The sequence below is a fragment of the Cladophialophora immunda genome (genome assembly GCF_000835495.1).
Source record: "Cladophialophora immunda strain CBS 83496 unplaced genomic scaffold supercont1.4, whole genome shotgun sequence".
In the NCBI taxonomy this organism is placed as follows: Eukaryota; Fungi; Ascomycota; class Eurotiomycetes; order Chaetothyriales; family Herpotrichiellaceae; genus Cladophialophora; species Cladophialophora immunda.
The window spans coordinates 5333273-5347013 of NW_015622544.1; the positions used below are offsets into that span (position 1 = coordinate 5333273).

At 54.2% G+C, this 13741-nt stretch overlaps 5 protein-coding genes across 5 annotated transcripts; 3 read left to right on the plus strand and 2 right to left on the minus strand.

Annotated features, from left to right (window-relative positions):
* The first annotated feature begins 16 nt into the window (after positions 1-16).
* PV07_08166 (uncharacterized protein) lies at positions 17-1608 on the plus strand. Its single transcript, XM_016395304.1, has 2 exons — positions 17-233; positions 393-1608. The coding sequence occupies exon 2, from the start codon at positions 437-439 to the stop codon at positions 1190-1192; it is 756 nt and encodes a 251-aa protein (XP_016248723.1). The 5' UTR covers positions 17-233; positions 393-436; the 3' UTR covers positions 1193-1608.
* Positions 1609-1683: 75 nt separating this feature from the next.
* On the minus strand, positions 1684-3743 carry PV07_08167 (uncharacterized protein). The gene is made up of 8 exons (XM_016395305.1): positions 3425-3743; positions 3201-3355; positions 3103-3126; positions 2840-3009; positions 2673-2780; positions 2385-2594; positions 2216-2312; positions 1684-2112 (listed from the first exon to the last, which is right to left on the minus strand). Exons 1-8 carry the CDS (start codon positions 3572-3574, stop codon positions 1806-1808), a joined length of 1221 nt encoding a protein of 406 aa, XP_016248724.1. The 5' UTR covers positions 3575-3743; the 3' UTR covers positions 1684-1805.
* A 982-nt stretch (positions 3744-4725) lies between these two features.
* PV07_08168 (uncharacterized protein) lies at positions 4726-6471 on the plus strand. The gene is made up of 2 exons (XM_016395306.1): positions 4726-5280; positions 5333-6471. Exons 1-2 carry the CDS (start codon positions 4931-4933, stop codon positions 6297-6299), a joined length of 1317 nt encoding a protein of 438 aa, XP_016248725.1. The 5' UTR covers positions 4726-4930; the 3' UTR covers positions 6300-6471.
* A 210-nt stretch (positions 6472-6681) lies between these two features.
* Positions 6682-9320, plus strand: PV07_08169 (uncharacterized protein). Its single transcript, XM_016395307.1, has 3 exons — positions 6682-7245; positions 7308-7774; positions 7830-9320. Exons 1-3 carry the CDS (start codon positions 6862-6864, stop codon positions 8641-8643), a joined length of 1665 nt encoding a protein of 554 aa, XP_016248726.1. The 5' UTR covers positions 6682-6861; the 3' UTR covers positions 8644-9320.
* Positions 9321-9868: 548 nt separating this feature from the next.
* Positions 9869-12222, minus strand: PV07_08170 (uncharacterized protein). Its single transcript, XM_016395308.1, has 2 exons — positions 11486-12222; positions 9869-11434 (listed from the first exon to the last, which is right to left on the minus strand). The coding sequence occupies exons 1-2, from the start codon at positions 11557-11559 to the stop codon at positions 10180-10182; spliced, it is 1329 nt and encodes a 442-aa protein (XP_016248727.1). The 5' UTR covers positions 11560-12222; the 3' UTR covers positions 9869-10179.
* Between the last annotated feature and the right edge of the window lie 1519 nt (positions 12223-13741).

Genomic DNA, 13741 nt, shown 5'->3' on the forward strand with positions numbered 1-13741 from the left:
TTTCAACCTTTCGATGGCGACGTTTTTGTCCACCTGCTTGATATTATTATTAGGGACATAAGCATTCTTCGAAAGCGGCAAGGTTCACTTTCCCCAAACATACAGGTGCCATCCTGTTCCCATCGATCGCTGCGGCCCATTATTCGACGCAGGTGGCGGGTTTAGTCTCGCTCTTGGGACCGGGGGGGTTTTAATATTCGAGACCCCCTATCATATCAACTAACATCTTCGGAGTAAGTCCTTTCGTCTGTTCAGTGCTTTCTTCCCCCAATATGGAAACGGCCACACAAAGCCGCCCCGAGCGCCTGGAGGAGAAAAATTAGTTTGGGGGATGATGGAACTGGGCTCCTTCTGGCTTTTTCACGGGACCACCCAATCTCTAACGGGGCCAGGCTAGTCGTGGGAAAAGGACAGAACCCGGTCGCGACGCGCAACAATGTCTTCTCAGCCCGATCCCCGTCAAGAAGGCGAGGGCGGTGGTGCTTCGGGTCGGGGCAAGATCCTGCCCATCGTGCGCTGGGGCACGCCGATCTTGCACCGCGAACTGCGGCCCGTGACGGCCTTCGACACCAAGGAGCTCGACGCCCTCGTCGCCGACATGTTCGCGACCATGTACGCCGCCGGCGGGGTGGGGCTGGCCGCGAACCAGATCGGCGTGGACTTGCGGGTGTTTGTGTACGACATGGACGACGCGCGGGGGACGCGGCGCTGGGGCGCCGTGTGCAATCCCATCATCGAGCCTTCGTCCCAGAAGGCGTTTGGGGACAGCGACGACGACGGGGGGAGCCACGAGGCACCAGGCGGGACGGGTTCTGCGGGTTTTAATACACCGGCGCACTCGAGCCACCAACACCACCATCATCATCATCAACCACACGCGCTGCAGCGCACGCTGTCCATGACGGAGGGCTGCCTCTCGTACCCCGGCATCTCCGCGTCGGTGTCGCGCCTCGGCGCCATCACCATCAACGGGGTCGATCAGCGCGGCGAGGCCCTCACGATCCACGCCACGGGCTTCTTCAGCCATGTTCTACAGCACGAGGTCGACCACCTGAACGGCATTGTCTACGGCGACCGCGTCTCCCTGGGCCGGAGGGAGGAGATGGACCGGAAGTACAAGGACTTGGAGGCGAAGAAGGCATACCCGGATGACTGGCCTGCGACGCAAACGGACCATAAATGGGGGGATTGAATCCCTCCCACAATGCTTACAGGGAAACTCGATGGCCTATTTTGGTTTCCGAGGTTGTCTGGGGGCATGCTCCATCGATTGCTTTAAGCTGCCCCCCCTGCGTTGGCGTTGGCAGTACAAACATCGAACACGCTATCAGATCGGGGCATCACAAGCGAGGCTGGGGTTGAAAGGAGGCGAGGCTGTAGCCCAAGCTGCGTCGGAAGTGATTTACATGTTTGGAACAACTATGGTTCAAAAACTAAGCCATACGGCATATTGGCCAGAGTCTGACATGGTGTCTTCCTCGAGTGTGAAGTGAAAGGGGTACGTTGGTAGAGAGAGAGGCGGCCTTCGTTCCCAACAGAGGGCTACTCTTCAGCGGTGGTCGTCTCCCTATCTTATAGTTGAATGGCACAATTGACATTACTTGGAACAGCAGCCACGTCGTTGCCATGTGGTACTTTTATCTTCCTTGAACATGGCGCCTACATGAATGTCAGGATGTTATTGCTCCCTTCAAAGCCGCCAAAGACCCAGACGGAGACTCCTATCACATGGACTTTCATTTTGATCGTGGGATCTTAACTCATATGCTCTTTCCCGACGGCTTTGAAAGCTTCAAATCCCCCATTCAAGTCGGCGGCAGCTGACTCGACACCACCGCCCCCTCGGCCGCCAACGTGGCATAATAGAGCTCGGTCTCCGCGCAGATGACCATGCGGCCTTTGCCCGCGAAATTGAAGTTGGCCGACGTCGTGCCCAGGAAGATCTTGCCGAGCAGTTTCCCCGAAGGGCTCCACACGTGCACGCCGTCCCCAACGCCCGAGTACACATTGCCGTTTGAATCGCAGTGTATGCCGTCCGGTATACCAACGCTCGAATAGGTAAAAAGCTTGCGATTCGCAAACGTGCCGTCGGGGAGGACGGTAAATTGATAGCTTTTCGTAACTGTTAGACGGCACGAGCAGAGGGGAGTGAAAATGGGGACGGAGGTGATTGCACCGTTGGCCCGAGAATCCGGGAAAAGCATTGTCAACTTACATCGAGGCTGGCGCGGTCATGTTATACCCAAAGAAGGAGTATTGAGCACCTGTGTCCGTAACATACGCGTAGGACCCATTCGGAGAGAACGTGATGCCTGGTTGTGCCTGGTTAGTCTACATTTCAATGTTACGTATACAAGCAGTGGCCTGAAGCACTTCCAACGTACCGTTTGGCAGATCGAATCCATCGGCTACAACCGATACAGCTCCTGTAGAAGGTGTGAACCTGTACACTTGGTTTGGGAGTTCTGGCGAAGGGCGGAAGTCTTGCAGGTAGCCGTAGAGGGTGTCTGTGAAGTACACGTCGCCGTTCATAGGATTGACCGCTACATCGTTGAGAGAATTCCATTGGCGGCCGAAGTAGTTGTTCACGAGAACTATAGCAGACGTTAGCGGCATCAAGGCAATAATCCCGGAGAGAGATATTCAGGGGAATCTGCGAAAACTGCACCTACCAGTCGTGTTGTACGGAGGACGTGGGTTCACGACGTATAAAGCGGGAGCTGTGTTATTGCCTTGTCCTTCGCCAGTAAAGAGAAGTTGACCTCGATACTGAGTTGCTCCTAGCCAATATAGATCAGTTCTGAACATGGGTGACTAGGGAAGTAACAGCAATTCCAACCGTTCGAGTTTACCACCGGAGGCGTAGCATTGACAGTCACAACATCCACCTGACCGCTCGCATTGCGTAAGGACGAAACTGCTGCAGCTTGACTCAAGGCGATCTTTTGTATGATATTCGACTTGTTCAGGCCAGTTCCAGCGGCAGTCGCTCCGGCATTTTGTACGAAGCTGTGAACCTCTGTTATCCTTTACCGATACCGCGGAGCTTCCAGCAATGACAGGGTGGAAGCAGAGGGATTCCCAGAAATGGCAGAAACTCACAAGATCTCATCAGTCGGAGGGTACCTAGGAGGCAAACTTAGTACATGGGACAGACGTTGTAGAACAATGACGTGGCATATCAAGCCCTCGAGACGTACCAGACGACAGCCTCGTGGAAGAGGGGATTACTGTTAGTACTGGCAATTAGTGTCAGGGTGGGGTTCGTCCCAATAATATCCAAGAAGGCATCGTCATAGACGTGGAAGGGCTTCGCAAGGGCTTGTTGCAGCGTGACGCCAGGAGGTACAAAAACCTACACCGTCGAGTCAGCAGGCTAAGAGAGACAGTCACACGGCTGTTCCATAGAGCCAACATGTCTCACCGTCGTAAGATTGGATTCTGAAGGAGGAGGGACGGGCTTCAACACATTGAAGCTCTTCTGATCAACCACCAGTATCTGGCTGGAGTTCGACTGAGCAGAGCTCGAGGTGATCAGGGCTGCCAAGCCGACGAGAAAGACCCCTGAGAGCATTTTGGGGGATTTCTACCTTGCTTCTGACGATTTCGCAAGATGAGCGCCTCATCAGGGATATTTGAGCTTTGTCGTTGCTCGTCTAATTCTGGGATTTTGTTGAACCCCGCACGAGATGACATGTTGTGCTCACCGCTTGCTATGTCACACAAAGTTCAGTTGAAGCCCTCGTCAAGCTGGAGGCCAATGAAGGACAGGGTCGATGTCTCCGACGAACTAAAGAGGGAAGACGTGTATAGATTTTGCAAAAGCCGGTTTGTCAGATTGTCCGTCGGTATTTCCCCGATGAAGCCCGTTTGCGGGGTTTGGGAATCCGGTTCAGCTCCAGAATTGACGGGAAGCAGGAACGGGCATGTTGCTTGACACTTATTGCTTTGTGATTGGTCTCAGCCTTGTGAACTTAGACCCATGGTGGAATAGGTTTCGCAAATCCCCCGTAAAACTAAGCTCAAGTGCGGAGAAAGCATCGACAACCAAACGTCGAAGCGAGACCGGTCAAAAAGATGATGGAACTGGCTCGAAGTCTTCTCTGGTCTCTCCTGCGCAAGGGTCAGCCGGAGGAAAGGGCGAAGTATGATCTCTCTGAGACAGCCAGTGCCAACTGCGCCTCTTGACTCAATGGTGATAACGGTGTCCGATGCTTCCACAAGGGTTGTAGCCAGAAGTGATGACATGCCTCTGATATCTAGCCCTGCGGTCACGCCACAGATCTTCTGAGAGGGCATTTCCGTCGTGGCAATTTTGCTCTCAACCTCGGGTGACCCCACCTCAGTGCACGAGGCAGGTATATGAAGTTCCTGAGTTTCGCCTGGTGGTTTCATCTGGCGTTTGGGCGTAGTTGCAAAAGATGGTCATCTGCTGGCTTTAGCCAGGTAAACGCAGGTAGGGAGACGATTTAGCATATTGCAGCTATCATCGTGTATAAGGTAGAGGACCAAGCAGGACCACAACATGCATGCCTCGTTTCGTTCGTGTTCGTACTGGTAAGAGCATTCAACACTCGATGGAAGCCCCGAGGTCGCGTCCCCATGATGTCATGGTCACAGCCTCAACGCGATATCACGTGATTTATTGTGGCGTCGGGTCTGTGGCGTCGGAGCAACAAAATCCAACACGCTGAATGTCTGCAGACCGACTCAACACTGTCTACACCTCGAGGAAATTCAAATTGATCTGCAGCCCCGAGAAACAGCACAATGGCCAAAGAGTCCCTCATTGCGATGACCAAGTTGCTAAGGTCGGTTTTGGTTAGCTGAGACCACCGGCAAGCTTACGACCATCTCTCGTGCCATCGTACGTTGGGTGCGGTTGTGCCAAATGACCGAATGAAGATACAAAGAACCTCGAATCCGAAACATGCAATCTATTTCTAAACGGACAGATAGGAGGCCTTTCCTGCCGGGGCCTTATGGTCCTGTATCACATCGTCCAAGCGCAGCGATCGTGCAAAAGTTTGACTCGGAATCGGGACAGGTGTACTCTGAAGTAGAAGTACGTCCACATCGAAACAAGTACTCGGACTGGATTGGTAAGCCCAGAACAGCCGGTGTGTTCAAGAAGCCACCTGCGAATCCGACCGGTGCCCGTTCTTTGGCGGCTATGTCGAGGATCAAAGTTGTTACCCAGTTCAGGAATCTGACTCCCGAGCATTTTGCAACGGTGCCGTGGTCAATAGCGCAGAAGGTCTGGGACCAAACGTTGTCAATGTATTATTCACCGGGGGGATCCGTCGGGACAGATGCTGACATCGAGAGACAGGCGAGCGGAGAGTTTCCACGCTTGGAGAACTCTGGCGACGGCATATCCCAGTCCAGAAGAGTTCGGAAGGCATGAATATCGTTACCTCTTGGACATTAAGTTTCTGGACATGCCAGTCACGGATTATTTCAACGGCCTCACGTCTAAGGAATTGAAGTGGCTTACTTGCCTCCGAATCTCCTCGAAGGAGATGGCGACGAGCAGCCTTGTATCGGTACATACTATAACCAACCTCGCTGTGCTTGATCTTTCGGACGGCCAGGCCACGATTGACAACGGAGTTTCCAAATTTGACGAACGCGTCCTACGTTCTTGGGCAGAGCTTGCACGCTCGGGAGAAACTTTTCAGCATCTGCGGGTAATAATGTTTGGTTGGCAGGAACATCTATCGGACTGGATCTTCAAATACGCAGACTGCTTTCCATCTTTATGCCACATCATCGTCACAGACTGTCCGAGGATGCACCAAAAGAACAGAGGTTTGTGGGAACCAACAGCGCAAGCCGCAGGATGGGAAGCAAGGCATGCCAAAAAGAGTGCCAAAAGCCTCCGACCAATTATTGGAGATCGGGACTTTGCTTTTGGCTCAATCTCGGGTTGCTACTATGACAGTTTGGAGCTCTTCAGTCAGTTGGTGCACAATCGTCGACCCAGCCTGACTGACAAGCGACCGCTCCTAGAAGTGTGGATGGGCGGTCCTCGACAGTGGTCGCACATTGTCGACGACTTCCCTTCGACAAGGACGATTTTTCTGGAGAATATCAAGACACAGAGCTGGAAGGCCCAAGAATGGCCTTCTACCACCAACAGCAATGGGGATCCGGCGAAGAGAGCGAGAAACCAAGAACCAGCAACCCCTGGGTCCGCATCGCCTCCTCCGAAGCGAGGGTCGAGAGCAAAACCTACGGCGAAGGCGAGCGGGAAGAATGTTACGGACATGCTGAATGAGTTCGCGACACAGAGGTGATCTCAATGAGGACGCTGTACTCCGTGTTGAGTTCGGTTCCTGGGTATCTATTTGAGCCCAGAGTATATGCAGATGTTGAAGTAGGGTTTCCGATCACAGAGACATTTGTCCACAAAGGCCAGGCCTCACCACCGTCTGAGTAGTTAACCAAGCCAATAATCATGTAGCCTGGGAAGAATTTTCCCCGGGCGCCTGACCCTCCAGCCCAGTGAGCCTCATACCGGTACATACTGTGTACAAGCGTCGTGTCTTGAAAACGGAATAGCATGGATCCGAGTTGCAAACTGCCTCTCTCACATGACTCACTCTGTGCGCGGTTAACAACGAGATTCGAGCAATTCATCAGCAGCGAGCATCTAGAACAAATTATTGTTGATGGAGGATCGCCTCAGCCATTGAAGATAACAACATCACACCACCCGCTGTTTTGCGCGTCACAAACCGTTCCCCCCCTCACGGCCAATTGAGGTGCGAACTGCCCCCACCTCCACCGCATTTCCATCTTCAATTCCCATACCAGCGACAAGCAAACACGATCAGTTGCTCCTTGGCCGATAGGAGTATGTCGACGCCCAACCGGGACCCGCCGGTCACCTCCCCCCCTTCAACGGCTATATCTTCTCGCTCCAGCATGGACTCACAGTCCCAATCTCCCTCTACCTCTGCCAGAACACCATCCCTCCGCATCACGTCTATGCCCAGTGCGGCCGCTCATCACCGCCAAAGTTTCCACGAGCTACGAGGCCATCCCCCTTCTCCTCGATCACAAAGACAGCCCTCCCTATCCCATCTCGCCGTGCAAGATTTGATCGATAACCCACCTATGAGGAACCCAGACCCCCGCTTCGCAGGCAGGAATTGGACTGAAGTGAAGGTCAAAGAGCTGGTCAATCCTGACGATCTGAGGTTTGTGGACAATGACACCCCTGTAGAGTCGGCTACCAATGTGAGTACATCCTCTTCCGGTCTTCCAAAGTCACCTCAAAACTGACAAAGGACGCATGATAGCTCCTCATTGAGTCAGGCGCTCCCGTGGTTCTTGTCCGCGAAAAGCCAGGCTCCCCAGTCATCGGCACGTTTGACCACCGCGACCTCAATGCCTACTTGTTACTAGTAGTCGGGCTTTCCCACCCCGATGACGATGAACATGCTGAAGACTTCATGGAATTGGCCCAGCGGGCAAGGGAAGGCAAACGCATCCACTTGGGCGAGATCCAAGACTTGAGCAAAAAGGAGCCCTTGACTTTCCTTGATGGGAATGCCGATTTGCTCAAGGCTATTGAGACGTTTGGGAGAGGAGTGCATCGAGTGGTTGTGACGGACGAGACGACAAAAGAAGCCACGGGTGTGCTCAGCCAGAGCCGTCTGATCAGATTCCTGTGGGAGAATGGCCGGAGCTTTCCTATGTTGGACCAAATATACCTCCAAAATCTTCGCGATTTGAGGATAGGGTCCAAGGATGTGGTTGCCATCAAGTAAGTGCAAATTCGTCCGTCATGAACACAAATCCTGACCCGATGTCTTCTTCAGTGGCGACCGCCCCCTCTTCGAGGCCCTGACACTCCTCCTCAACGAAGGCGTCTCGTCCCTTGCCGTCGTCGACCACAACTACAACGTGATTGGGAACATCTCCAACGTCGACGTCAAACTCCTCACAAAGTCCACTTCTCTGCCGCTCCTGCGCAACACATGTATCCATTTCATCACAGTCATTCTCTCCACCCGCGGGATGTACGAGGGCAAAGACTCATTCCCCGTCTTTCACGTCACTCCGCTCTCGACACTCGCGCACACAGTCGCAAAGCTGGTCGCGACCAAGTCGCACAGAATGTGGATCACCGAACCCGTCTCTCCGAGCTCCTCCGGTCCTCCCACGCCATTGCTACATAGCGCAACCCTGGCTCCGACGTCCAGCCACTCCTCCACCCTCTCGCTAAATAGCGGGGGAAGTCACCATATCACACCACCTGTCGCCATGCCCACTCCGGCGTCCGACCCGTTCTCGCCATCTTCGGGGACGGTCGTCGACAGTTCGCCAAAACCACCATTCATCGCGCCCACGGGACCCTCGATCTCCGCATCTTCGCTTCCGGGAGCGCGGATTTCAGGCCGTCTTGTCGGCGTGGTTTCCCTCACCGACATTCTGATCTTGTTCGCCCGTGCCGGTGGCGTCGCCGACGTCGCCGATCCAAACGAGATCAGGATGCGACGGAGACGAAGCAGCTCAAGTAGCGTCAGGAGGAGTTTTGATCTGGGCCAACGGCCAAGCGTCAGCAGTAACGGTGGAAGCGGGCTGAGGCCGAGCGGAGAGTTGAGTCGGAAGAGTAGCACGGCGAATCGCTGACTGCAGAGAGAGACGCGGACAAAAGCAAGCAAGGTCGAGCAACGAATCTTCCAACGAGACCGAGTGGGAGCGTCCTGCCAGCTGACTCAACGCTGAGAGCAGAGTCTTCCTCACTCTCTTGAGATGGCACAGAAAGGCACATTGTTTGGGCCTGTCGAGCCCCGAAATCCAGGAAGGAGAAGCTCACCGACGACGCGATATCGACGACTTAGACGGCTTGGAGTAATGACACACGACGGAATTCTGGATGACAGAGCACGATGACTGACCGCACGCGGTGCGGACGAAGGGTGAAAAGGGCTCTTCGTCCCGCTGCCTCATTGTCTCCCTACCCTACCCTCTCTTCCCCCGCGACCAGCGACCAGCGACCAGCGACCAGGTGATATATCGGGTTGCGTGCAAAACGGGGGACGTAGTTCCCATCTTTTGCCAAAGACCAGGTGTATCTCCTCACCTGCCCACCATCTACGCCGTCGCGCACCGGTCTTGGAATCATGCAAAATGAGATAGAATTCTTTCCCCTCCGTGGGCCCTCCTGTAATGGGCTTGGAGACAACCTACATACATGCTTAGTAGTAGGCAGATAGAATCGAGACAAATAATCCATGCGGTCAGCTCAATACGGAGCAAAATAGATAGCTACCTATCTAGGTACCTTCGGTCCGCACACTGTTGACACAACTTTCTAGACTTTCACCTCCCCCCCCCCCCCCCCCCCCCAAAAAAAGTCCTCAGCCGCACATGATGATACTACTGCCTATACAGGTACACAATGGGCTATATACTATGTTCCTCCCCCTCCGTACCTGTAGTTCTGGAGCCTCGCGAGGCTGTGACGTCCGCAAGGCTGGCTGGCTGGCTGGTCAGCCGTGACCGTCCTTGGCGTCATTAGAAAGTCGAGTTGGGTCGCCACCCAGCCACGGTAGGTACTTCGGTAGTTGTATGATACAGGAGGAGAGAAGTAACATCCTTATAATTCCTGTCTCGGTACCTAGTAGGTAAGGTAGACGGTTTCGCACGCATCCCCGATCTGTGTATGTGGATAGAGGATGCGGTGGATAGAGCATACTATCACTGCCCATCTCTTGGGTTGCATGTTACTTTCGACATCCACAACGCAATCCGTTTGAGAGTTGGGATGTATAGATTGTTTCCTTGCCTGCTACCGAACGGGAGGCTACGTACGTGAATATGTACCTAGATAGGATTGCTGCCCCCCCCCCCCCCCTTCTCTCTTTTTTTGGTGCGTTTACCATGTAGACTCCATGAGATCCTGGGTATTTTATTATAAACCACAGATAGACTTCCACACAGAACAGCATTCATATCGAGCACCGAATCCGACTGGAAGTTGGCTTCTTGGGAAGTGGCCTCTTGAAACCATGATTCCAATCCACGCCAGGCTAAGACGAATCCACTATTTCTTGTTTCTTGTTTCCCACTTCAAGGAGCATCAAGGACTCACAGAGAAATACGGAGCAGTGACCGAGGCACCGGCTCCTACGTGACAAAGGGTACTACCCCTTAATCCGTGGCTCAATCTTGTGCCTCGACTTTCACATTCACATCAGCACTGTCCGGGTTGACTCCACTAGAGTGGGCAGGTGCTTCGTTGTCGCCACCGTCCCAGCTACCGTCCCTGACAAAGTGGTCCCAGAATCCGTCACCGGGAGGGCTCGCCTGACCAGAGTCTAGGCCATCGGCATCAGCAAAAAAGCTGGGCTCGCTGCTTTCCCGCTTAGGAACAAAATCCAAATCTGAAGTTTGAAGCGATTTCGTGTCAGCAGGTTCGGCAGAAATAGATGTATGTGCGGCCGTGGATGTTGAGGCGGAAGTCCTCGTGCGCTTGGGTATGTCCTCGCGGGGACTATCAAGCGCAGCGGGCGCCAGCGTGGCGTTCATTCCTTGGTACGCCGAATCGCCGGCAGACATGCCTTTAACAGAACCCTGAGTAGTTTTCCAGGGGTAGTATGAATTGCTAAGGTACTGGTCCGAGCCGCGCATGAGCATGGCATAAAGAGGATCATTGACGTCAAAGCCAGGGGCATGTGCGAGCATCTGCTGCGACTCCGGAGGCAGTGAGGTGGTGAAGGGCCCCATGTCTTGCCACAATGGCGTGAAGGAAGTTGTTCTGCTCTGAGGAGATGCGCCAGATTGAGCCTGTGGTGGGAATTCAAAATTTGCTCTCGAGCCCTGACCCCCTATATGTTGTCCGGGAAAGTTGTCTGCAACCTGCGTTGAGGCAGGAATCGACAACTTCCTCTGGTCCATTGAATCTGGAGGGGGCGCAGGTGCCGAAGGCGATATTAACTCTGGGTGATTGGGTGCTGTTGTTAAAGAATCCGATCGCCTGCCACTATTCTGAGGAAAATGGGGTTGATGAGGCGAAGGGTATGGAGCAGGCCGTTGGTATGCCCCCAGTGACGATGCCATGGCATGCGGAGGAAGCATGGGAGAGGGAAACATGTTCAGTCCGCCACTGGGATACTGGCCCTGAGGGTCTCGAGCCATCTGCTCTAGTGCGCTCCGGGCTGCAACCTGGTATGTCAAGTAAGCTGCGAAGCGACGATTGAAATCAGCCGAACTTGTTTGCAGATGGGCGGTAAGGCGTCGGTATTGTATTGGCAAGTCGTCCCCCTCTTCTTCATACATCTCCTCATTCATGACATCCTCGGCGGTGATGCGGAGTGCCCGCCCGGTTCTTCGTTTGTGAACTTCTGAAGCCCTCCGTGCCGATTCGACTCGAGCCTCAAGAGTTCGGTCACTCCTTCTCGACGCGGCAATATATGCTCTTTGCGGATGTCAGTGGAAGTGGACAAGCTGCACTGTCAGAAATGCTAACCTTTCCTGGTTCTCTTCCTGGGTTCTTTGAGTCTTTGGCGGCTTTTCGCGCGAGGGGGTTCGCAATGGTGGCATATTGTGCAAGGTATTGAGGTACTGAGGTCCAGTTGCGCTCCTGGCTAGCTTCCCGTGATGCGATGGCCGTTTCTCTAGGTCTGGAGTGGGTGGCGTCCCAATGGTCGCCTAGCTATATCGTTTCCGATGAACAGGTAGACAGACAAAACGATACCGAGTGTAGCACAGCAAGTATCCTCGGTGGCTTTCGAGTGCTAATGCATGTACAATCGTAGCCAGCGTCTCTACAAGGTGTAGAAAAACGTTATGGGGCAGTTGCCTTGGGGGGCGGTATCGACCATAAAAGAGGAGATGCAAGTGGCAAACCACGCAACAAAGTGCTAGCACCGAGAATCTGCGGTGTCTGGTATGAGGACGGGGGTGACAACCCTGAGACAGCTCGTATCTGTCAGCTAGATTCAGACCAGGGCACAATATCGCCAGAGGGTGACCAAGTGGGCTCGATTGGACATGAGATGGTCGAGGGAGGAGGCGATCCCCATGGATTTTTATCTACAAGTAGGGTCGAGAGCGAGGATCGCGAGGAGACGGTGGCTGTGGGCCAGAGGAGCCAATCTACGGCCTTGGAAGGGCGAAGAGGGGAAAGAGGACAAAGAGTTGAGAGAGCCATGAAGCGGAACCCGGGTCCAGCAGGCCTCCAGTAGCTACCATTGGACTGCCGGCGCGGCAGTTGGTCACCCATTGAACAAGGAGCATCAAGCATGGAGCAACAAGCCGGTGAGAACAAAGTCAAAGCACGAGGTACCAGAGGAAGACATGGCGGGAATGGGCAGCACAGGGCAGCACTGAACAAGATGCTGGGATGTTGGAATGAAGCCACCGGCTGCTTGTCGACCAGGCCCAAAGCGGCAGCTAGGAGCACGATTGAGTTGCCCGCGCTGCAGCCCAGGCGCAGGTAAGGCGCAGGTAAAGCGCAGGCTAAAGCGCCGTCAAATCCATAATAATGGGGCCAGTTGCGGCCTCCCTCCAGTCGTCCAGCAGTGGTCCAGCGCGGCCCCCGTGATCGATCACATTTCCGGCGGATCATAGACCCGCCCATCGCATCTTTCTTCTGTCGATCGCTCACGGTGCTCCCGCTTTTGCTGTTTGCTGTTTGCTGTTTGCTGCTGCACTGGTCGCCTCAGCCTGCCAGATCGCTTCGAGTTCCCTCGTATTGTCTGGTCGCATCTATGCGAGTTGCCGGCTTTTTCTCCTCTAATACATTGTTTCTCAAACAATTCGGGCCAACCCCAGGCAAATCAACCCCCTTGCTGTTCGCCTTCCTCCTACCACACGCTCCAGTACGCGATCGGCCATGAAGATCAAAGCAGCCCCTCACTCGGTCGTAGCGCCAGATCCTAGCGTGGTCGGTTATCGTCTCCGTGCCAACGGCAAACGCGCACGCCTGGCCACGGAAGAGCAAAGACAAGATGGCGGTCACAAGAAGGGTTTGATGGATCTCGCAGTATGGTTTGAGCGCGGAAGTGTTGTCCTCGCGATACATCAGTCCCAGTCTAGCTGGAGACACAAGTCCGGTGCATTGCTGCTAGTGGGAGGTGAGAATCAAAACTGGTGCTGTTCCGTTGAGATGGGTTGTCATTTGTCTACCCCTGCCCCCGGGCCATTCATCCTTGGGTGTTGATCGATCAGACACACATTTCCAGATCCCCGTACCACTGCTTCCTCCAATGTGAACTCCACCACCTGGAATCCGGTTAGGCAGGTGTTCTCCCCTGCTCGGGCGATTTGGAATCCAGTTCTAAGGCACCGTCCCCTACGGTCATGCTGGAGCGACACTTCCCCGGCTAGGACCCATTTCCTTTGGTTTGAACCCGTTTACTGTACCCAAGAACCAGATTTACTGCGCGGCATGATACCCTGTTTGACCAAGCAGACACGGCAGGCAAGCTTTGCAGGGGCGCCATCTCTCTCGGATCGCAGACTTCCGGTAGACGTGATAAGTTAGTTATGTGGTAGCAGGAGATGAGGCCTGTCGCACCGCCCTTTACATCGGCGATCTTGGTCTGCATCGCCCATTTCGCAATCATCAGCTAGCTTTTCAAGCATGACCCTCGACTCGACTCCACCGCGATCCGCCATACCATCCACCCTGACGCAACAAGTTGGTCACTGCTAAGGCACCTATAGACGGCACTGTCACCGCTGATGGTCACTGTCTTCCAGGTTTCTCCCCCCGGGCTGG